The sequence below is a fragment of the Melospiza georgiana genome, chromosome Z, assembly GCF_028018845.1.
Source record: "Melospiza georgiana isolate bMelGeo1 chromosome Z, bMelGeo1.pri, whole genome shotgun sequence".
In the NCBI taxonomy this organism is placed as follows: domain Eukaryota; kingdom Metazoa; phylum Chordata; class Aves; order Passeriformes; family Passerellidae; genus Melospiza; species Melospiza georgiana.
In genome coordinates this window covers 3,989,034-4,012,499 of record NC_080465.1, presented here as the reverse complement: position 1 = coordinate 4,012,499, position 23,466 = coordinate 3,989,034, and the positions used below count along the sequence as shown (strand labels likewise).

The 23,466-nt window shown below is 40.7% G+C and overlaps 1 protein-coding gene across 1 annotated transcript in view; it reads left to right on the top strand.

Annotated features, from left to right (window-relative positions):
• Positions 1 to 23,466, top strand: part of MEGF10 (multiple EGF like domains 10) — an 87,547-nt gene that overhangs the window by 26,149 nt on the left and 37,932 nt on the right. Inside the window, exons 5-9 of the mRNA XM_058044335.1 lie at positions 1,998 to 2,090; positions 15,421 to 15,667; positions 16,219 to 16,339; positions 18,187 to 18,323; positions 20,626 to 20,838. Coding sequence (XP_057900318.1) covers positions 1,998 to 2,090; positions 15,421 to 15,667; positions 16,219 to 16,339; positions 18,187 to 18,323; positions 20,626 to 20,838 — 811 coding nt within the window. The remainder of the gene's footprint in view (positions 1 to 1,997; positions 2,091 to 15,420; positions 15,668 to 16,218; positions 16,340 to 18,186; positions 18,324 to 20,625; positions 20,839 to 23,466) is intronic.

Here is a 23,466-nt window from a genome sequence, read left to right as displayed (position 1 = left end):
TAGCTCTGTGTAGTAAATTTGGACATGGTTCTCTCATCCCCATGTCCACTGCAATATTCTTTTTTAACATGTGCTGTCTCTTACAGATGTAGGATTCACTTGCCAAGAATCAGTTAGCCCAGAAGGTGTCTGGAGAATAATTTCTTTTGGTTAGAGAATAGGTTTTTGTGTTTATCCAGAGTGTGGATCCATGTTCTGAGCGTGGCATGAGGGGCAGCGCAAGGAGCTAGGTCTGGTTTCTTGCCACTTCTTTATTTTTCTGCTCTGCTCCAGCTGCCTCACAGAGGAGGTGGTGGAGCGTTGCCTCATTGCATGTAGGGCTCAGTGCTCAGAAATGCAGGCTGGGGATGTTTGCATTCCCTGGGTCGTTCCTACGAGTGCTCACACTGCATGTTTACAGTGACCTGCTCCTGCCTCACGGCTTGCTGGCACGGGTTTCACACATTTGGTTTGTGGAGAGCCTCAGGGCCCAAGGCAGCACTAACTAGGAAGCAATCTCCAAAGATGCAAGTGATTCAAGTCAAGTTACAAGACTAATGGAAAATTGTGATGTATTATTTAAACTCAGTCTTTCCATAACACATAAATAGGCAACAGCGCTCTGTGTTGATGCCTTGCTTCATCAAATGTTTAAAAATTATTATTGTCCCTGTTGATTTCTAATGAAGATCATTTTAATGCACGTCTGAAAAGCAGCTTGTTAGAAATAGTTGAGAATTAAAACTGAAGGCTGTAAAAATAAGCAGTTAGTGGCTGGGATCCCATATAATCAAAAATTTTTATTTTATTGATCTTTGTGTGGTTTTCCTTTTTCTTGGACACACTAAATGTAAAGATGACCAATGTGCTTCATCATCTTTAATTGAGAAAAGCCCAGAAGTTGCAAGTGTTTTACCTAAATACCTAATTACTCTAGAATGGTTTCAGTCATTCAGAACCCCAGTGATTCATACGTAGCCCCATGAAACTTCTTTTTAACATCCGCTTTGTCTTTTTCCCTTTAACTTTATATTCATTTATATAGCAGGCAGATTTCCAGTTTCTCTGGAAATGTTGGTACAAAGAAAAATCTCATCCTGCACACATTTTCTAAGTTTTATTGTTGTTTAAAGTGGAAGGAAATTATTACAGCACATGTATTTTGGAAAATTAGGGGTACTTTGTGATTAATATGATGACAGCAAATTGTTGCTGGTCAGAGGTTTTTCCTCTTGGGTATATTATGTTCTGGCATTGATAATGCTGGATATCAAAGTATATTCAGTTTTTTTCTTAGATGTTTCAAACAAAAGGTCTGTTTCAAAGGAGGACTTATCTTAGAAACGTGTTTGCAATTCATAAAAAAGAAAATAAATTTAAGTGCACCCTGTTTAGCACTTAGAATAAAGGCTGCAGTGATTCATAAGTTTTATATGTCATGCTTTACTTCAATCACTGTCACTGTTTGTTTTGTTCTTCAGTTGAACTGTGCAATCATTTGGAAAAGTTGATACTAAAATGTCGGTGTGTTGCAAATCTTATTTTATCCATGCTGTTGCAGAAGAGCATTTCTTTGGATGCCTGCTGAAGTTCCCCTCTTTTTTCTTGGCATGAGGGTCACAGGATGGCTGAGGTGGGAAGGGACCTGTGGAAGTCATCCCATCCAGGTTCAGGCAGGGCCAGTCAGAGTCTCTTGCCCAGGACCACAGTCAGATGGATTTCCAGCCCAGATCATACTTTGACTCTTTTTTCATTAAATTTGGACCACTTCCTCTGAACTATTTGCGTAATACTAACACATTTTTAGCTGGATTCTTCAAACTTAGGAGAAATGGAAGAGACTGAAGTGAAATATATTTTTAATAGACGCCACCAAATACACTGGTATTTATTATGCTTTTAAGAGGTACTTGAGACACGAAAGAATTGGGTTAGGACTATTTTAGAGTATTTTTAAAGAATATTTTTCCCAGTGGTAGGAGTTCTGTAATTGTTTTTTTTATTCCCTTCTCTGACAGCTCACTGTGCTGATAAATGTGTGCATGGCCGTTGCATTGCGCCCAACACCTGTCAGTGTGAGCCTGGCTGGGGAGGACCCAACTGCTCCAGTGGTGAGTTTTCACCTGCTTCTGCCTGTCTTGTACTCTCTCCGTGGTGTTGTCCTCTCTTTTGGGCAGATAATCATCAGTTCTGTTCTGGGCTTCTGCTCTCTGATCAGGGCTTTTTTCTGAGTTATCAGGTTACTCGGTGTAACCTGATTTTTCTTCATTTACTTGCAAACACTGTTCCCACGTAGCAGCACTAATGAGCTTTCTTTTTTTTGTTTTATGTACTCGGAGACATGCAGATTGCACAGTATCTGGAGTGAAGACATAGTTTTATTTTACATGTAAGAAAATCTCACAGTTTTTACTTCACTAATGTGTGAAGTTTGATGGTGCCAAGTCACATTTAAAAGCTATGAGGAAAGCCTTCCTAGCAACTCTGTCCTCCTTTTTCACTCTGACACTGACTCAACCATTTTTCCCTTCTCTCTTCACTCCCTGAACTCTCAATGTCTTTCCGTTGTACTCTGGTCAAATTTCTCCCACTTCCTTCCTTCTCCTTTCCCTTTGCATGTGCAGGAGATGAGGAGAGTAGAATTGCGTGGAACACAAATCATTATCTTTTCTTCTGAAATACAGTTTCTCAGAGTAATTTTCCAATTCATTATACTTCTTTATTTATTCCAGCCTTGTGGCTATCTTTTTAAGATCTTTAAAAATGTATTTTTGAGGCTAACATAAAACCACATATTTTGATACAATCAGGTTCAAGGTGGGTCTCTGCTAGTGATTGTGCAGTTGAAAGAAATGTATTTTAGCCAACAATAAAAACAATTGTATTTACAAGTTAAAGTCCATAGACCTTGTAAATCTCTAACAAAGAAATTGCAAAGATATTACACTGCTAATTTACTTAGTACATGATTCCTATAAAATTAATAACTCCCATTATCTTTCTTTTAAAAAAGGGGAAATGTTCTTCAGTTTTCAAACATGTTGCTATCATAATTCATCTGGAACTGATCTGTTGCTCCAGCATCATATTTGTTGGCATGAGGAAGAATTTAACTCTTTTAAAATTAACTACATTTGTTATGTAGTTTTTTTGCACGCTTACATGGGATTCATGTATAGCTCCAAAGAAACACCCAAGTTTTGCATAAGGCATAAAACTGAAAGAGCCATTGTTTCTTCACAACGGAGTGTTGCTGTAAGACTGGTCTTAATCTAATGTACTGAATTGTCAAAATAAATTGTCAAAACATGCTATCTTTCTTTCTGAAAACCTTATGCATTAAGCTCTTCTGTAACTAATCAAACATGCCGAAGAAATGTGAATCATTAGACAGCACAGATTGCAAAAATACTGTTATTTACTGAGATTTTCAAGCCTGAAAGTGTGCTTTAGATGAGACAGGAACCTCTAAATCTGCCTTTGGAAGTAACCCTTCCTCTCGCAGGATTTCTGTCTGGTATCATTCACTCTAGGTACACCTCCAGCTCTTTTCCTCTGCTTTTTTCTCAGCTGGTTGCCTTTTGTGTACCTTTGAATAGTGATCTCTGGAGAGGCTGGTGATCCTCTAAAGGCTCCTGAGTGACATCAGGGCTACCTGGAACTGCCAGAATTCGTTTGGGATTACTGCTGTAGCCCTAGGAGGAGGGGGTAGGCCGGGGAAGGGGATATTCCTGTGCATGTGCTACAGGAACATTTGTTCTGGGATTTATCCCCTTCTGCGTGCACAAACCTGAGAAAGTTGCTGATTTCCCCCGTTTGTCCTTCTGAGCTTGAGAGCTGACGTTTGCTGCTATCTGTCCATGATCTCCTTATCTGAAGAGCTACAGCACAGGTCAAACTGAATTGAGGAGTAGTGGATAGTGTTGGAAATAACAGAAAGTGAGAGGGGCTTGGCTTTCTGAGCTTTTCTTGTTGCTTGCCCTACACAGAAGATTTTGGTGCTCTGCCTTTAGTTGTATTTTCTGCATGATCCCCAACTTGGTTTTAGCTTTAGTCACAAAAAGGTGCAGTGATACAAAATAAAGATACGTGCTTTTTTTAAATAATGTTTTTTTATATAGCAAGTTATTAATTCAGTAGGAATATGTGCATGTTGCCCTACTGTAATAATGTCCATCAAATAATCATTTTCATTACTTACCTGAATGGTGGAACCATATTTGAAAGACAGGCCATTGTCTTTGCAAAGCAAAGGTTCAGGGATTTTATGGCTTGTGATGACCAGATAAAATGCCCTGTCTCAAAAAGAGATACTATCCTCAAAGTGTGAGGTATTAGGCCAACTTCCAGATGCAGTCATCTGTTCATTTTCATGGATTCACACATATGGGAAGGAACTGTTCTACCTAGGGACCAAACATTTTATAAAACTGCAAAAAGAAACATTTTCTTCCAAATTGCTGTCCCATCTCTATTGGAATTGTTTATTCTCCTTACAAAGGAATTTTATCTGCAAGTATCTGAGAACAGATTTAGTCCTGTTACAGCATCTGCCAACCCCCAAACTGATTTTTATCTGTTGTTTCTCAGGAGGGAATAAATTTTTTGGGTGACTCCCATTTCCTTTTGTAGCAAATATTGCCTCCTTATTGCTGTGACTCCTTGCCAATTCCTGAATGGTTTAGGTTCGTGGCTGCTCTCAGTTGAGGGAGAGGAGGCCTAAGGTTTGACCAGAGTGCTGAGCCTGTCTTTTTTCAGTGCTCACTTCTAACCCAGACTATAACTCTGCTCCTCACCGCATCCTCTGCCTTTCTGAAAAAATTACATCCCAGCTGAGTGGGAAGCAGGATTGGATCTATTCTTCAGCAAGGAAAACCTGAGTTGTGGCTTAGCAATTTTGTTAATTAAATAATGTTTCCTTGGGGAACATTTCTGCACAAGGTTTAATTTTTCTTCAGGTGTTTTCTTTTTATTTAAAGGAAATAGAGTGTATTAGACAGTGTTTGCTTGCAGTGAAAGTCAGTGTGAGGTGGGTCAAGAAAGTGATGATAATGTGGATATATCTGAGAGGAAACACCACTTGGATCAAGAGATCACTCCTTTGCAGAACATTGCATTCTGGTGGGAGAGATGACAGTCGTGCAAAACAATTTATTCCAATACAGATTTATTGACTGAACACAATAGTCAGGATAAAGGAGTGGACAGAAGATGTGTTGAGTGAGAGGAGCAAGTGAATCAGCACAATCCATAAGTTACCAGTTCCCCTTTGAAGAAATACTTGTGAATTCCAGGAATAGAAGTTGGTAATTTCTGGGCTAGGGACAAGTGCAGTATTAACAAAAGTGCATAGAGTGATAAATGTAGGTTAAACAAATAGATTTTATTGAAGAACAAACAAACTGACACAAACTTTTGCCTCCCAAATGAAACTGTTTTCTCCAATTTTTAACTGGCACATGTGTGATTGGGTTGTTTTTAAGAATGCTTTTGAGTACAGGTTGAGAATAGAATAGTCTTCTGTAGAACTTGTGCTAATAGTTGAATTATGTGCTAATGTCTGTGTAGATGTGGAGATGATCAAACCCTATTGTACATTTGTAATTTATGTTTTCTGCTCACACTCCTACAACACTACTTTATCTCTATTTATAAATGTTATTTATTTGTATTATTTATAGATATGTGGTATTATTTATATTTATACTATTATCTATATTATAATGGATTATACATGAACCTGATTGTCAGTTTTGGGTGAGTGTGAAGTTCAGATTAATTTCCTTTACATCTATTTATATATGTTATTTATTTATATTATTTATAGATATGTGATATTATTTATATTTGTATTATTGTCTATATTATAATGGATAATACCTGACCTGATTGTCAGTTTTGAGTGGGTGTGCAGTTCAGTGGATGTCCTGTCCACAACCAGGACACTCACTTTGTTTTTGTCTTCCCATGCCTAGCAGTCCGCAGATAATTCCTTCAAAATCAATAGGACACTTTCTGGATAAGCTGGAGCAGAGGCAGAAATCAATATTACACTGACTAGTCTGAAATGGTTATAGCCTTGTGATCCCCCCCAGCTGGCATGAGTGGTAAAGCAAAAAAGGGAAAGACATGTCCTTGATTTATGACCAAACAATGTTTGTGAATATGGGAGTGGGATTTTTCCATTTTTATTGTGCTGAAGTAATCTTGATACTTGTTTGAATCACTGGGTTCTAATTTGTAATTTGATTCTGTTGGTGATTAGCAGAGCTTTATTGGGACTATAGTCTGAAGTCATGGGAGTAGAAAAAGTGGCGTGAAGACATAATTTGTCTCTGGGGTTTTGTGAAGCATGAGAAGAAAATTGGATTTTTCCTTAATACATTAAGCTGCAGGTCTAAGGCTGGCACCTCAGAGAAACCTTTACCTTTAAATGGGCTTTATTAAGGTAACTTTTAAACCACAGCAGCTCTGCTACTATCAGATTTCCTTCACAGCCGTGGGTGTTTTGTAAAGTTTGCAAGTTCCATGAAAATCTCGCTGTTTTCTCCATGGGCCTTGGCAGATGCAGGCCGTGGCAGAAACTGGATCCCTTGGCACTGCTGTGTGTGGGACACTCACGTGAGCCACGGCAGTGCCAGTTTCCCAGTGCAGCCCTGGATTTCCTTTAACCCTGCAGAGGTGCATGTGTGAGTTTTCCAAGTGAGACAGCCTCCGTGGAGCCTGCCTGGAGCCACCTGCACACTGATGGCACAGAGTCCTCCTAAACTGAGCTGCTTTTTCTGGGACAGGGCATTGCTTTCCCTTTTTCTTTCTTTCTTCCTTTTTTTTTTTTTTTTTTTTTTTTTTTTGACCAATACAGCTTGCAAGATACGCTAAGGGAGTTAGCTCATCCCTGAGTCTTCCAGGCCATCCAGCAGGCTGCAGAAATAAGTTCTGGTTTTAACCACATCCTTGCATTAGGAAGGCTTGGTTCCCAGAACTGGGAGCTGGTAAACACACAGGCAAAACTGCAGAGTGTCCTGGCAGACAGCTATTTTACTTTTATGGAAAATGTAGAGAAATGACTTGTTCGAGTAACGCAGAAATGCCCCCAGCCCAGCTCCCAAACAAAAGTGCCAGCAGGTCATAGACAATCTTAACCTTGACCTGTTCGTATTTAATGTGTCCTCCCTGTGTTCACTGCCCATAATTCTTCTGTAATTATTGCTGCTGTAACTTCCCTGACTGACTTCTCCTCAGTTTTTCCAGCTGAACACTTCATTTTTCCCTTTAAGGAGGCTGAATATCTTTGAGTTGAGAAACTAACCCACCAGCAAGTCAGATGAGGTGCAAATAGGAAAAACAGATATTAATGGAAGTTGCCATCACCTTCAATTTTAACAGTCACTGCAGTGTCACTGTGGTAGGTAGCATCAGAATTTCCAGGGCTACATAGCACGTCTGCTTGTTTGGAGGTTCAGTACAACTATGCATTTGAAATAATAATGTTCTTATGTTTAGCGTATCTTTGGTGCTGTGAACCATTTTGCTTTGGAAGTCCTAGGGAAATTAATAGATTTTATGGCCACGTGTTAGAATTTTCCTTAATTACAGTATCACTCTTTAAGCAAAAGTAGAAACAAAAAAAAAATGCTTTCTACAACACAGAGTTACTAAATTTACTTACATTGAGATATACTTAAAGGAAGGCATTCCAGTAAATGGTGGTAGTTTTATTGCTTTGTAAATTTTTTCTGGACCAGAGAAACTTTTCATTTCTGCTTTTCACCGTTTTGGAAACCCAATAATTTGTACTGTTTGCCTAAGCTGATTTTTTGACTAAGCTCTGTGTTGGGTTTTTTTTTGTTCCCTACTAACAGTGCCTAAGTATTTTTAGTGCTGATTTCATTTCAATCTGCCTTATATATTGGTGAGCTTATATATTTTCAGTGGCTTGCTTAGTAGGTTTTCAAGGATGTGAGGGATAACATTTGTGGCCAATTTAAATAAAAACCAAACAATTAAGATGACCTTCACGTCATTGCAAAAAGAAAAAAAAAAAGGAAAAAAACCTAACTTATGGTTCTACAAGGATATCTGTGCAAAATCAGGTCAGGGGAAGGATGTAGTACAAGCAGGTTCTTAAAATTTTTCCTATAATAATAATTATTTTTAACAGGTTTTATCTCAGTAACATGATAAAATGAACACCAACAACCATCTGTGTGTGTTTTCCTTATCAATTATCCATCCTTGTGTTCTGCTGTCCAAAGCACTTTAAAGAGTCTTGGAAATTTATGGCATGTGAAAGGCATATAGTTCCAGTCTTTCATGAGATCTGAAAAACACATTTTCATTGTTCTTCCACTTCACGGATCAAAAGGCTTTTATAAAGTAAACAAGAAAAAACCCTGAATTAAGTTTAAGCTTAGCGTTTTGAATAAAAATCCTTTCTTATACACAAAACAAAAAGTAACAATGAAAAATACGCCACAGGCTAAAAGGCCTACAGTATAACAAATGCAATCAGAGAGAAACAAAGGACTGAAAGAAAATTCCAGATCCAATAGACATGGCATTCTGAAAAAAAAAAAAAATTCCGTGCATTTTTGTGTCTGGGATGTAGGTAAAGTAGATCTTTTACTGAAAGACATTGGTATTTTGTAATTATTATGAGTGGTTCTCTGAAGGAAAATTAGGAGTTTTTATTAATATGCATGTGTCATTTTCATAGCATTTTGAGATGACTAGAACAGAGCAAAATTGAAAAAAATTACATGGAGAATAATCCATGGTTTTATGAAATAACACGTTGAAGGTTTTCTACAGGATGTTTTTATTCTAGTTTTCAGAGTAGCTGGCTTTGTTTCCTGGCTTTTTTGACTCATCTCTGAAGTTTCTGTTTGCCATGTTCCACATTTGCCGTCCAGGCTGACAGACAGGCTGATGTCACTGGGGAATTTGTGCATCTTGTCAAATTTAAAACACATTTTGAGTATTTATAGCTTTCAAAATCAGCCGGAATTTACTTTTACTTGGATTAAATTCCAGTTGGGAGAATTATTATCTGTTTCCTACCCTGCAGAATTATCCTAAGGGAAACAAGTACAATCCATTTAGATCTGCAGATGGAAGTAGCAGAGAGTAGTTTCAAGAATACTCTCTAAACTTTCCAGTAGGTGTGATGTGACTATAGATCAGTGATAACATCCATATTTTTGTCATTTTTTTGCTTATAAAATCAACAGATTTCCCCTCTGTTGACTCTTGGAAGTCTCACCTTGGGGTATGTCCAGGGATTAGCAATCTTGTTTGTAGCAACAGGACTGTCAGTGGAGTACTCCTTTGGATAAATCACAGTTTTCTCAATATTGTTCTTTTTTTACTCACACTGTCTATGGTTGGTCATTGGGAAGGGAAGAGAAGGTTTGGGAAGGGAAGGGAAGGTTTGGGAAGGGAAGGTTTGGAAAGGGAAGGTTTGGAAAGGGAAGGTTTGGGAAGGGAAGGTTTGGGAAGGGAAGGTTTGGGAAGGTTTGGGAAGGGAAGGTTTGGGAAGGTTTGGGAAGGGAAGGGAATGTTTGGGAAGGGAAGGGAAGGGAAGGGAATGTTTGGGAAGGGAAGGGAATGTTTGGGAAGGGAAGGGAATGTTTGGGAAGGGAATGTTTGGGAAGGGAAGGGAAGGGAAGGGAAGGGAAGGGAAGGGAAGGGAAGGGAAGGGAAGGGAAGGGAAGGGAAGGGAAGGGAAGGGAAGGGAAGGGAAGGGAAGGGAAGGGAAGGGAAGGGAAGGGAAGGGAAGGGAAGGGAAGGGAAGGGAAGGGAAGGGAAGGGAAGGGAAGGGAAGGGAAGGATGTTGAAGCTGTGGGCAGCTTCACTTTGTTCTCCATGCTGAAGCAAGGAAAATCACCTTTCACTTACTAAAGGCTGTAATTGCTTGAAACTTTCTGCAGAAACTGTGTTGAGACTTTTTAGGGCAGAGAGACAGCAATATGTATATGTGCCAGTGTTGGGTTATTTTAAATTTATACTTCACAATATTGCATTCCAAGGGAGGGAGTATTTACTCCCTGCTGTCTGTGGTAGGGAGTTTTGTTTTCGTTTTTTTTAAAAGGCCATAAAAATACATAAGCCTAATGAAGTGATAAGCATCTCCTCTGTTTTCCAACAGTGGTATGTATTTCCAGGAACACACTGCAATGTGTCTTGCAGAAAGATGGGTAAGATAGACTAAAATCTCATTTAGTTGTCTTGGTACTGCATATGAGACACCTGCAAGAAACTGACAGCAAGGACTGTAAATCTTAGTTTTGCTGTAGTTCTTCTCCCTCCCCAATGGCACAAAAAGAAGTTATCTTTAAAAATAGCATTGCAATAAACATTGTCTGGCTTGAGTATGAAGTTATAAGGGAAATTGGGGCATAGTTAAAAGGTAGTTGCAAGTTAGAGTTTCTAAGGAGGTCTTTCTTCTAAACTGTTTTTTGGCTTGGTCTGATAGCATTATTTGTTTATTATAGGCCAGTCTTTAGAGGAGTGCAGAGTTTTAGATGATCAAGGTGGGTTTGTCAGGATGAACTGGGAATTGTTTGAAGTTCTTTTGTTGCTCTTTAATGAAATCAACATTTTTAAGAAGCAGGAAAAAAACTTACAAGCACATGACCGTATTTAGTTTAAAATGTTTTTTGCTTATAAAGAGCAATAAAGTAGTTGCCAAATTCTACCCTTGGTTTTCAGATTGCTTGAAAAAAAATAATTTAAAAAGATAAATTAAAATATCACAGCTCCTACCACCCCAGCTTGTAAATTACAAAAACCATTCTCACAAAACTACATTTAACCCAGCACAATAACAATGTGCATTACAGTTATTTTACAAGGAAATCATATGCTATACAGGAGAACTTTACATCTTCAAAGATGCTACAAAAGGCCCCAAACTCGTGGCATTTTCCATCACAGTTTTCAGTTTTTTCTCAAAGATTGTTCTTTTACCATTGACTCCTTAAGCTTCTCCCTGCTCCTCGAGTCACTTGGCCCTCAGAGTCACCAAGAATTTTTATGATGGTAGACCTTCATACTTAGATATTCTTACCATAGTGTTCATGTTAAATAGAATTTATGCAATGCAGCGCTTTTATTCCAATTCCTGCTTTTGCTCAACAAAGCAGAGAGCAAAGTTCTCCTTCAGGTGTCTGTGGCGTTGTGTGATGTGCTTAGTGCATACTGTGGTGAGAAAAAAAAGATATTCCCAGATGAGTAGTAAAAGAAAAAGATTATAAGAAGATGTGACATTAATACCACAGTGTTAAAAGTGGTGTTTATGTGTATTTTGTTTTTTTCCCCTACAGCATAAGATGAAGGCAGAAAGGACCCTGTGAATCTGATACAATAACTGACGGGGGGAGGCTAACTAAATCTTCTGTTTAAAACATAAAAAATACCTGAGGGTGAATATAATGTGTGAAAGGTAATGAAGGCCTTTTGTAAAGCAGGTGTTCTGTGTAAGACGGAGCAACAATGAGCCAGTTCTCTAGGATCAACACAGAAAATTAATACTGGTTTCCTGGCTGGGTTTGGCACCTCTGAGTTGTTCAGGCTTTGATTGGGGCTGAGATACACCATCCTTGCGCTGAAATAAATCTGAACCTTCCCTTGTCTCTGTGCATTGCTCCCCTTTCCCCTTGTGCTGAGAGAGATGGTGTGACAGCTCTGGATCTGTTAGAAAATCAGTGTATGAGGATTTTTCAGGTGCCTGCTTGTGGAGTGTGCCCTGTGGCCAGGTGCAGCCAGCACAGCTCTGCTTATTAAACTCCTGCTGACACTCTGCAATGTGGCAGTAGTCATTAGCTAACTCCAGGGATATCCCATTCCACCAAATTAGCAGATATGTGTGACTTCCAGCCCAGCTTTCTCAGTGTTTGAATCCTAGAAGTAGTCTGATGTAATAATTGTATAAAAGTAATCCAAATTTGCCACAGGAAATATTTCTGCCCTTTGCCTTCTTTTCTAGTAGTAAACTGAGCATCAGTTTCTGACAAATCACTCTGATTTCCTATGGAGAATTTTATTGATGATCAGTCAGGGGAAATAGAGTTAAAATACATGATTTATCCATCTTGTTCAGTATTATTATTTATTCCCCATAATCCTGCACATTTCTCCACAGTTCTGCCCATAAGTCACAGGTGGATGGAAGGCTGGTGACAGACCTTGTGTGAAGGGTTGTGGCAAAAGTGCACTGTGCTGGGGCCGCCACTGGAATGTAATCAAAGATTGCAAAATCAATATTTGTTATTCACCTGATCATTGCTGGGAGAGTGGTCCTGAGGCTGGGTGTTTGCCAGCCATAGGATGTGCTTTTATTTTAATGATTTCCTGCAAACATAATGAGAAGGTCATGCCAGGAAACTAATTAATGGTTATGTACTGGGCAGTGCATCCTGCCCAAGTGAGGCTGGGTGTTGGATGTGAGGACAGATGCTTGGTAGGAGCAATCACAGACTCATTGCAATGGGTCTTCAGGAAGCTGCAGGAATATTGCTGGCTGCACCAAACACCCCATTCCCAGCAGCTGATAAAAGAACAGCACCACCAAGAATAAATCTCTTGCCACCACCACCAAGAATAAATCTCTTGCCAGCCCCATCTTTGTAGCCAAGGGCATGTTCTGGCTGCCTGCATCCTTGCCTGAGCTCTGCACTGGAACAGTTGTGGTGTGGAAATCAGTCTCAATTCTCCTGTTTATCACACATGTCTGGACAGGGCTTGTTGGGTTTCGGTTGGTGGTTTTTTAATATTATTATTATTACTTGTTTGATTTTTTAATTAATATTTCCATGAGGAATTGCAAAAATTGAAATTTTGTCTGAAACAAAGAAGACTTTCATCTGAATGCAAACTAATATGTTAAAAAAAAAAATAAATTAGGGGTTTCTGCTCTGCCGTGATAGAACACATAACTGTCTCAGGCATCTTGACAGCCATACATGTGTTTTTTATACCCAAAACAGTTAGTTTCCTGCCCGGTTGAGCAGGAGGGTTACACGTTCTGCTCCATGCAGACATGCTGAAAATGTTTAAAGTTATCGTGGCAAAAGGCAATTTGGGAGATGCAGTGTGCATCTCTCAGTGTGTTACAGAGTGTTGTAGGCCTGTTGTTTGTCCACAGCAAAACCCACACATCTTTAAAGACAGAGGCCAGTAATAAGATGGGCAGTTGTCCTTACAGCCCAGCAGCACTGCTTGGTGTTTATAATACATAACACTACTTTCTGCTGCTCTCTGTTTTATTCTGTGTAAGTGCTCACAGTATCTCCATTTATGGATGCATGTTCTAGTGACCTATACTGGGGGGAAAAAGGAAAAAAACAAAACAACCTTAAGGAGTAGATTCTTGAAAAGACCCTAATTCCTTTTTATTAGTGTAGCCTGGGTGAACAGCTCTTACAGCTGAATAATTCCTACCCCGAGGAGCATTCTTGAATTACTTTGCATTAGTCTAGGAAAGTGTGGCTGTTCTCTGCCTGGCTTTCTTGCCCCAAGAGAAGACTGGGAGAACAATGGTTGTCAGTCTCCAAGAGGAGAGCCTGGGCTTACAGTCCCTGCAATTGAAGCTTTCCCATTGTGCTGCTGTTATCAACAGAACATAAAAATAAAATCAGATCATTTGACCATATGATTAACACATTCCTGTTGAACTCCAGGTGACCCTAATCTCCTGGCTCTTTACAAAACCTCCTGTGTTTCTTAGGATAAAATTTCTTCCTTAACATTGAGTTCTTCTTTTGATGCTGAAATACCCTCTAAATGGTTTGCTTATAGAGCTTTAATGGGATGCATTGGAGCAGACAAGAAAAGATGGATTTGAGTGATCGTAAAGACGCATTGGATAATCAAATTTGTAACATCCAGATGAAGTTTACCCATGTACTTGTTAATTTCCTATTGCTTGGTGAAGTGCTTCTTGTGGGTTTTTTTGCCCTGTCAGTATATTTGAGGATTGCAAAGGAAATATTTGCAATTACATGAACAAGTAGGAATTCTATGATTTGCCCAAAATCAGAAGTCTGCTCTGAGCAAGATTTGCAACTTCCTTGTGGGATTAAGAGAGTTGTTGGTGGATTTAGAATACATTTTTTAAGTTAGCTAGACTTCCCTCTGTAAAGGGAAGCTCATGGCTTGATGGTTGAGAGTTACAATGAAGTGTCCCAGACATCTTTTATGAAAAATCCTTTCCTTAGGATTTTTCCTCCTGAGAAGCTGAAAGACCTCAGGAACAAAATGTAAACAATGGTTATCTGCTGCTGTGGAATGCAACAGGTGAATTTTTGATTGGGCTCACATGGTTGTTTCTAATTAATGGCCAATCACAGCTGGCTCGGACTCTCTGTCCAAGCCACAACTCTTTGTTTTCCATTCTTTCTTCTTCTATTCTTAGCCAGCCTTCTGATGAAATCCTTTCTTCTGTTCTTTTAGTATAGTTTTAATGTAATATATATCATAAAATAATAAATCAAGCCTTCTGAAACATGGAGTCAGATCCTCGTCTCTTCCCTCATCCTTGGACCCCTGTGAACACTGTCACAAAGAAGAGTTTTGAGAATTAAGAGATTTGAACTTGTATTTAGTTTTCCACCTCGTGTTTATAATGTTGGCTTTTCTTGAGAAGAATGAATTGCATAAATCACATAAACCAAGTCTGATCTGCCTGCCACAGTCCTTAAGTCTCAGGTTTTGGTTGTTAATTGCTGCCCCAATATATGCAGGGTGTCTGTTTCGGCCCGCATGTTTGAAGAACGAGTCTGGACTCTTCACTTTTTGGTGTTGAGGTTGTTTATTAATTCTTATCTATAAAATTTTCTCTCTGCCCAGCTGAGATCTGCTTAGCAGGGCAGCCACAGGCACTCTGACCACCCCCGAGGCGGTGTTGTCCTTTTATACTACAAACTACGTATAACATATTTATACTTAATTCCCAATACCCATCACCTATGTTAGACAGTGCACTTCTACTCCAAACCAATCCCAAAGTGCCACCATCGCTGCAGAAAATGGAGAACAAGAAGAAGAAGGAGAAAGGCTGGACACTCCCAAGTCCCTCCATCTTGTCCCCATAACCCCCATACCAAAAATCCTAAAATCTGCATTTTCACCCTGTGATAATTTTATTATTACGCCATTCAAACCTGTGTAACTTTCAGGTCCTCATACAAAGCTGGCAACTTGCTCCAGGGGTCATAATCAAATCCCCAGGTGTTCTGGGCTATGTGCCAGGGTCTCCGAGCCCCCCGGCAGGGTCCTGGCGGCTCTGGACACCCAGAGGGATGCACTGAGTTCTGACCCGTAAGGACCAAGAAGGAGAAACCATTCCCCTTCCATAACTTCTTTCTTATTGCTGCACAGCCAGCTCACTGCGCTGTAACCACAAAAACTCCTTCTAAAACTTTTCTCCCTCTGCCCGTTTAGCGTGTGACAGCGACCACTGGGGACCCCACTGCAGCAGCCGCTGCCAGTGCAAGAACGGGGCCCTGTGCAACCCCATCACGGGGGCCTGCCACTGCTCTGCAGGCTTCAAGGGCTGGCGCTGCGAGGAGCGCTGCGACCCCGGCTCCTACGGCAACGACTGCCAGCAGAAGTGCCAGTGCCAGAACAGAGCCACCTGCGACCACGTCACCGGCGAGTGCCGCTGCCCCCCCGGATACACCGGCGCCTTGTAAGAAGCGCCCGGGTTGTGGGGTTTGTTTGGGCTGTTGGAGAGGTTAGATTCCATTTAGGGTCTTTATTCTGAGCTGGCGGGTTTGGGCAAAGCCATGCTGGAGGGTGCATTCAGATGTGTGGCCAAGAGGAAAAAGATCCTTGATGCGGATGGGAAAAAACGCACAAAAAGGAGCAGCAGCGGGTTCTTCCTGGCCGTCAGTCTGGCCACAGGTTTGGGAAATGGCATTGAAACATGGAGTTGTTTGGCCTTGGTCATGCCAGAGCTGTGTGAGCAGCAGGGAATGAATGCCAAACTGCATGTAAAATTACTTCTTGGGAAGGAGTAATTCCTGGAGTTCTGGGTCTGTTTCCTTAGATCCGTTGTGTGGGTACTGCACAGCGCTCAGGGCCCATCTCTCTGCTCTCAAGAGCATCTCTCGGGGCGCATCTCTCTGCTCTCAGAAGAGCTCCACGCTTTTTGGCTGGCAGAGCTGATGGTGATAGCACTGGAAACAAAGCTGGGGCCTGTGCTAACGGGTGTCTGTGCTGTCCCCACCCTGTGCCCAGCTGTGAGGACCTGTGTCCCCCCGGGAAGCACGGCCCGCAGTGCGAGGAGAGGTGCCCGTGCCAGAACGGAGGCGTGTGTCACCACATCACCGGGGAGTGCTCCTGCCCGCCGGGATGGATGGTAAACAATGCTCCCTGAAACCCCCACAGCCCCCCAAAACTCCCAGAGCTGTGCATCTCCACAGGGGGAAAAGGAACAGGGTAGCAAACGAGGATAGCAAATGTGGTCTGCTTGTAGCCAGGAGTAATGAGAAACATATTTTAGCGTAGGGGACTGAAATAAAATGCTTGCGAAACCATCTGTTACTGAAAATGCTCCAGTTCTGCACTGCCTTTTTAACTGTATCAGATTCTGGGAAGCAAAAGACCTGAGTTGTGCTGTGACAAGGCAATATCCTTTAGATCTTGCCTGGGAGTCTTCGGTTTTTGCATGTAGGTTGATATTATAGGGAGATGACACTATTGTGGTTATGGATAGTGGGGTTTGTGCCTGTGTTTGTATGTCTAGTATGCATGGAAAAAAGCCCAAAACCTTTGCCTAGTGTGTTCACTTCTGGGGAGGAGATGGCACATCGGATCTTTGACATTATCTTTAGGCTTCCTTCCTTTTTATCAGAGGATAGGGAATTAGGACCTGACCTTGCAGCTGCAAATTACCTTCCCTTGCTATCAGGCTGCCTGCTCTGAGTTGGAAAATGATGCAATTGGAAGGTGATCAAGGCCCAAATAAATTCTTTAAGTACATTTGCTGATAATATTGATGGTGAGCATTTGATAATATTTTTCATTTAAATGTTTCTTTTGTGTGAAAATTCATATTTACTGATCATTTAATTACATATTATATTATACTGAAAATAAGCTGTGGCAGAGGCCAGTTTTTCACCAACTAGAGAGCATGCTATAAAATACAATCTCTGGTAGTGAGATTCTGTAGCACACCTGACTACCCAGCTGGTACCATGGCCATTTTTACTTTCTATTGCATTTCATGCTAGAAGAGCATGAAAATATTGGTCAAAATTATTGGTCAAGGAATACAGATGTTTGCATAAATTCTTCACTCACCTTTATCCACTTAAACAGAGCTACTAAAAATGAGATATAGCACATGAAGCAGTCAGGAAAACTTTACACTACTAGTATGTATGTTAATTAATACATGACTATTTAGACCTTTGATTAATTTTCCACTCCAAGTAACTATTTAAGGGTAAGTTTTAATTGTAGAATTTTCAGTTTCGTGGAACACTGTTTTGTCAGTGTAACCTTTTTTTTTTTTTGCTCTTTTTCTTGTAAGGGAGGTTTAAGATAGCCAGGTGCAAATTCTGCAGTGACTTACATTAGATGAAATACCTGGATGTCTTTTGTCTGATGAATTGCCTGTAAATACCTTTTTCTTGAAGTGGCTTCTTAAAAGTCTTAGGTTCTGATGTTTCCCTCACCACCCAGGTGCAATTAATTCCAAGGATGTAAAAGGCAGTGCAGAAATTCAAAACCCATGAAAGGAGCAATCATGCTACTTAAGCTTTTAGGATGTGCTTTAAGTGAAATTGCAAACAGCTTTTTCATTCATCAAAAAAAAAAACCCAACTTACCATAAAGTAGAATAATTGGGGCATTAGAGCAGCTGCTGATTCTTACACCTCTATTCACTGGAGGACATTCCTGGGTATATTGATAGATAGCACTCCTGCTAAATAAATTGGGAAGAGATTGACATCAGTTAGCCTTTTATGTGTAAGTGTTTTCACAGGTGCTTAGAGGGAGTGTTTTTCATGAGTGTTTCACTTCCAACATGCAAATCCAGTGCTGGAACATGCCCCACATTTAAAGCTGGAGAAGGGTCCGGCCTTTCCAAGATCAGCACTGGGAGAGTAATACAGCATGTCCTTGATCTTCCTTCACGTCTTCCTTGTCTATTCAAGCTTCAGTCCCAACTCTAAGACTTCTCTTGTGCACTGCCAGGGCATGGTGTGTGGTCAGCCTTGTCCTGAGGGTCGTTTTGGGAAGAACTGCTCCCAGGAGTGCCAGTGCCACAACGGAGGCACCTGCGACTCGGCGACGGGCCAGTGCCACTGCAGCCCAGGCTACACGGGGGAACGGTAAGGAAACCCATTCCTGCCAGGCTGCTCAGCCTGCAGGGCTCTGCCACAGCAGGGCAGCTGCAGAGGCTGCTCGGAGGAGCAGTGGAAGCATCTGAGATGTGATTGAAAGTGCTGGTTTTGGTGATGAAGTGTTTGCCGCATCGCTCGGCTGAGGCCGGGTTGCAAGTTGAAGGTCCGTGTGAAAGAACACTGCGTGTGAAGGAACTGCTGGGTTTCACTGTTTCCCTGGCACTTGTGTGAGCCTTCCTCCCGTGGAGTGTCTGCAGAATGGTGCAGCCTGGGCTGTGCTGGCAGGCTGAGGAGGGAGGCCCGTGGGTTTGTGCAGATGTCTGGAACTCACAGCAGCGAGGGACGCTCGTTCAGTCCCTCTTCAAAGGCTGCAGGCTGCAGAGCTGTCTCCTAAAAATGCTCCGCTCAAATGATACATCGCATCTTTGGATGTCTGTTAAGTCAGCTTTGGCAGATTGGAAAGATAGTAGAGTGAGACATCCCTTTTGAAGGCGGTGGAAAGCGATGAAAGAACATTTTCCTGCGTGTATTTTAAGCAGCACACAGCTCATTTTCAGGAGTCAGCAGCAGCCTGATCTCTGGGGTCAGTGCAGGGGATCCCTGCCAGCAGCTGTGGGTTTGGTAACCATGTGCACTCCCCACACCAGCATTCACAGGACTTGGGAAGGGCTCTGCCAGACATAATGTGGAAAAAGACCTCAAGAAGAAGAGGAATAATTAGCCCTGAGCCATTTGCTTGCCAAAGTTATGTTTGTGTCTGTGAAGAAACAGTGCAGAAGGTGGCAGACACATTTAGGCAGACATAGACAGGGGCTCCACGGAAAATCAGAGGAGTAACCATACAAGTGTCTGTGCACTGCTCTGCGCTGGTGTTTCTAAAAGTAATTAAATTTTTCATATTGTAATAATTTTAATCTGACTTTCATCTGAAATGCCTTACAGTTTGCAGCATTTTGATCACTTTTGCAGATCTTAGCCTCCTTTTCTTGCAAAAGAGGCTGTATTTTCAATTCTTTCATTTTTCAAGAGGGTTCCAAGGGCAGGAAGGAGTCAGTGGCAAGGTTATTATTTAAATAAGGACCTGGTCCTTATTTCATGTCTGAGAGCTATGTGGCTACTCTCTGAGTAGCCCATACACACCTCCTCCAAAGAGATGAGTTTTGCAAATGAAATTTTAAAAAAAGAAAAATCTGGGTTAAATTTTGTCTACTTTGGCTGAGGTTCCTGGTTGCCATTTGAAGAAAATTCTTTCACATCTGTATTTGTATAACTTCGTCAGGACACATTGATACAAGGTAATTTGCTCTATTATTATGCTGTTAGCTCTACTTTTATGCTACACCTCCGGAGAAAAGAAGATTTTATTGCTAAAAAGTTAGGACAGAGTTACAAATACCTTGAAACTTCTGGGTATCAGCATCAGATTGAGAAAAGTAGTGTAGAAGCATGAAACAAACATGTTTACTCATTTTACTTCAGTCAGAGGGCTTTGCTAATTTCTGTTACATTTTGCAGTTCCTTGTATCATGTGTCTTTGAAATTCTCATGTAATGAGGGAAAAAACCAAAACAAAAAATGCCAAATCTATAAGAAAAACAGAAAAAGAAAATAAATAAATAAAACCATTAATAATGTGTTATATTATCTAGTATTTTTTTTTACAACATGTAACTTGACTGGCATTCAAATTTAACAATTCCTTTTTAGAACACATGAAAGACAAAGCTGTAAACACCAAACTCAAGACACAGAGAAATGAAACTCTTATCCAGAAGATCATTAGTTTATGAGTTGCAAATTTGAGAAGCAGGATACTGAAATTTTATTTTCTAGTAGTCAGATTGAAGATAGAGACTGATCTTTAGGTTAAACAATGTGTTCCATCTATGAAAAATTAAGGAAATTAATCTGTTGGCTAAACAGATTAATTTATGTCTGTTGTCTATCTTCTCAAAACTCTGTGAATAAGAAAGGAAATGTTTGGTGACGTTTCTTTCTTAACATATATTTTCCTTAAGCAGCAGCAAAAGTCATTGCTAAGTCATGTGGGTTAAACTCAAAATTTTACTGATTTTTATTTTCACCTGTCAAAAAAATGAGATGACAAAAACAGGTTTGATGTCCTGAAGGTTTCCCCAAGTTACGCAGATTTTTGCCCTTATTTAAGCGGCATTTTCAACCAGCAGAAGATATTCCTCATACCCCAAATTTCCTTTAGGCCTCCAGCAGCTGTCGTTTGTGGGAAGTCCACAATTGCATTGGTTGTCGCTGTTGTTTTTCCCCCTGCCAGGTGCCAGGATGAGTGCCCGGTGGGGCGCTACGGGCTGCTGTGCGCCGAGAGCTGCCGGTGCGTGAACGGCGGGAAGTGCTACCACGTCAGCGGCGCCTGCCTCTGCGAGCCGGGCTACACCGGGCAGCACTGCGAGACCAGGCTCTGCCCCGAGGGCATTTACGGCCTCAGGTGTGACAGAAACTGCCCCTGCCACATGCCCAACACATGGAGGTACGCTCTGCTCCCTCTGCCCTGCCGCGGTTTTTGCCTAAACAGAACACAGAAATCTAAATATATAACCTGAAAAGGGGTATTTCCTGATTTTTCTAACACTTCCGTGCAGACTGAAGCAGGTGAAGGCTTGTGAGTATTCGGTGTTCTCTGACTGCAATGAGAAAGAAAATCCCAACCCAAAAGATGCTTTGCGTTTTTGCTTGCAAGCGCGTCTGATCGTAATATTCACTGCTGTGTTTGGTCTCTGACCCATGAAATAAATATTAAGACAAAGCATGACCTTTATCTATGTTTGCCACCTGAATAAATCATTATGTTGTTCACCGTGACTGAATAAAGTCAGTGCACATGGGCTGCCTCTTACACACTGTGGTTTACTGTAGATGAGAAATAACTGGATTGAAATCAATGGATGTTTAAAGTCTTCTGATTGGACATTTCTCTCAGTCTCTTTATATAAGAATTTCTGTGGGTGACTTATTTTAGCACAAAATTCCAAAAGCCTTACCTATTCTAAATCTGGGAAAAGTACATTTTTTGTCATTTAAGAGCTTTTTTGAGTGAGCAGGTAAAATCCAATCCCTGGAAATCAAATGAAAATAGTTTTCTCATTAGCTTAGCTTTTACACATCTCTCCTCATTTAGGAGGTGATGAGCCCTGTTTTTTGAGTTTTTGTGAATTTTGACAGCATTGGAGCGTATTGTTATGAAAATATAAAAACTGCTTATTTGCAGACAGAGTTTCAGCTGTGAGGGAGGGATGTCAGATGTCAGTTGAGGCGAGCCAGCATATTTATAGAACAATTGTGGACAGCTTTCTCTTGTTACAAAACAGTTCTTCTGATTAGATACTGTGGTCATTGTGCATTCACTTCCACTTAATTGCATTACTAATAACAGTACCTTGGAGAAGGGTCGTGAGCACAATTTAAATTTTTGCTATTGAAAGTAGCTGTGAGGGTAATTTGCAGGAGCTACTGAGTGTCACATAGAATGCTGCTCTGCATTAATATAAGAGGCACTTTCTCTCATAGACAAAACAAAAGCCTTTAGTCAGAATTTAGCAGTGATGTTAAATCCATGCATGGAAATAGCTACTCTGTTAATTGTTTGTGAAAAATTATTTTGTGTTTTGTTGCAGTTGTCCAACATACCTTTTGTTGACAAACTGAATAATTTTCCCCTTCCAGTCCTATAATTTTACAGTTGTGTATTTGTGCTCTTGCTCATCCCATTAGCCTGAAATACCTTGAAAAAAATACAGAGTTATTTTGATGTAAAATCAAGCAATTTATTATTTGGGCAGTGTGTTCAGGAATAAGTGGCATTATATATAATGCAGGGCCCTCCAGCTCTCAGATTAGGCTAGCACAGCAAACACTATAGTGTTATGAATTATGGTTAGCTACTTCCCTACAGAAAATCTGTCTGCAGACTGTTGCAGCAGCCTGGTTTGACAGGAATGCATTGCACTGTATACCATTTCTAATATTACAGGGATTACTTCTGATTCATGTCCCACACAGCTGTTCCTTCATGTATACCACTGGAGGAGACAGCTCGTGGTCAAATCAGATCACAAATGTTCACAAGTAAACAGCATTTGGCTGGTCTTTTTTTTTTTTTTTTTTGGACATTTCCCCCTCTGAATGACAAATCCAAAGGCACTTAACAGCCCTGAAGGTGCTGGAGCATATTTGCCAGAACATCATGATGTGTGAGAAAAACAAATATTTTCACTGCTTCCCAAGAACATTTTACATATGTGTAAGTTCCTTCCCTTTGGGTCAGGATGTACCCAAGACCATAAATATCAGGAATAAAGGTAATGATGTAGAAGACAAAACTCCCTGTGGGCACTTGAAGCTTTTGAGTATCTTTTGAAAATGTTTTCAGAAGCCAGTTTTGCCTGGTTGTCCTCGCTTCTTGATGTCAGTCAGCCACGAGGCAGCTCTTTAATCATGTCAGGGAATACCCTCTGCCCTCTGCTTGCCTGCCACAGGCAGTGCACTAATTCATTTAGCAGAAAAGGAGTCTCAGGGCATGCAAAAAATAAAAAAGGGGTGGAATTCCTTCTGCAAATAAACTTTGTGTGTCTGTAGGTCTGGGGTTCTGTTTTGGGGGCCCTTGATACCATAACAGCTTTTGTCATCTGGGTGTGATCAATGATTTAGATATCCTCAAAGAGGAGCTGTTGGTAGGCTTAGAGCTCTAGGTTATTGGTATTAATCAATACAGAAACGAACAGAAACATTAATTTTTTAAAAATATGCTTAGCTCCAAAAAATACTGCTCTAAAGAAGGTGTACATAAGTTCCAGAATACAACTATGTTTTCTTCACATACATCTCCACATACACAGTTGGATAATGCACATTCTGTGTTTTTATTACTGTTTTGTGATTGGGAAAAAACCAGCTCTGACAGTAATTCATTATTTGCATTTAGGGTAGGCTGAGCTGTAGAGATTTTGCTGCTGCTGTTGGTTGATGGCAGCTCCTGCAGATGAAAGGCAAGCCCTTCCTTGCTCTTGGTCCTACCAGCAGCCTTTATTAAATGCTCTGTAGAGCATAGAAATAGCTATACTTGAGAGATTTTAATCTGTTTGAGGGGCCCAGAGGACAG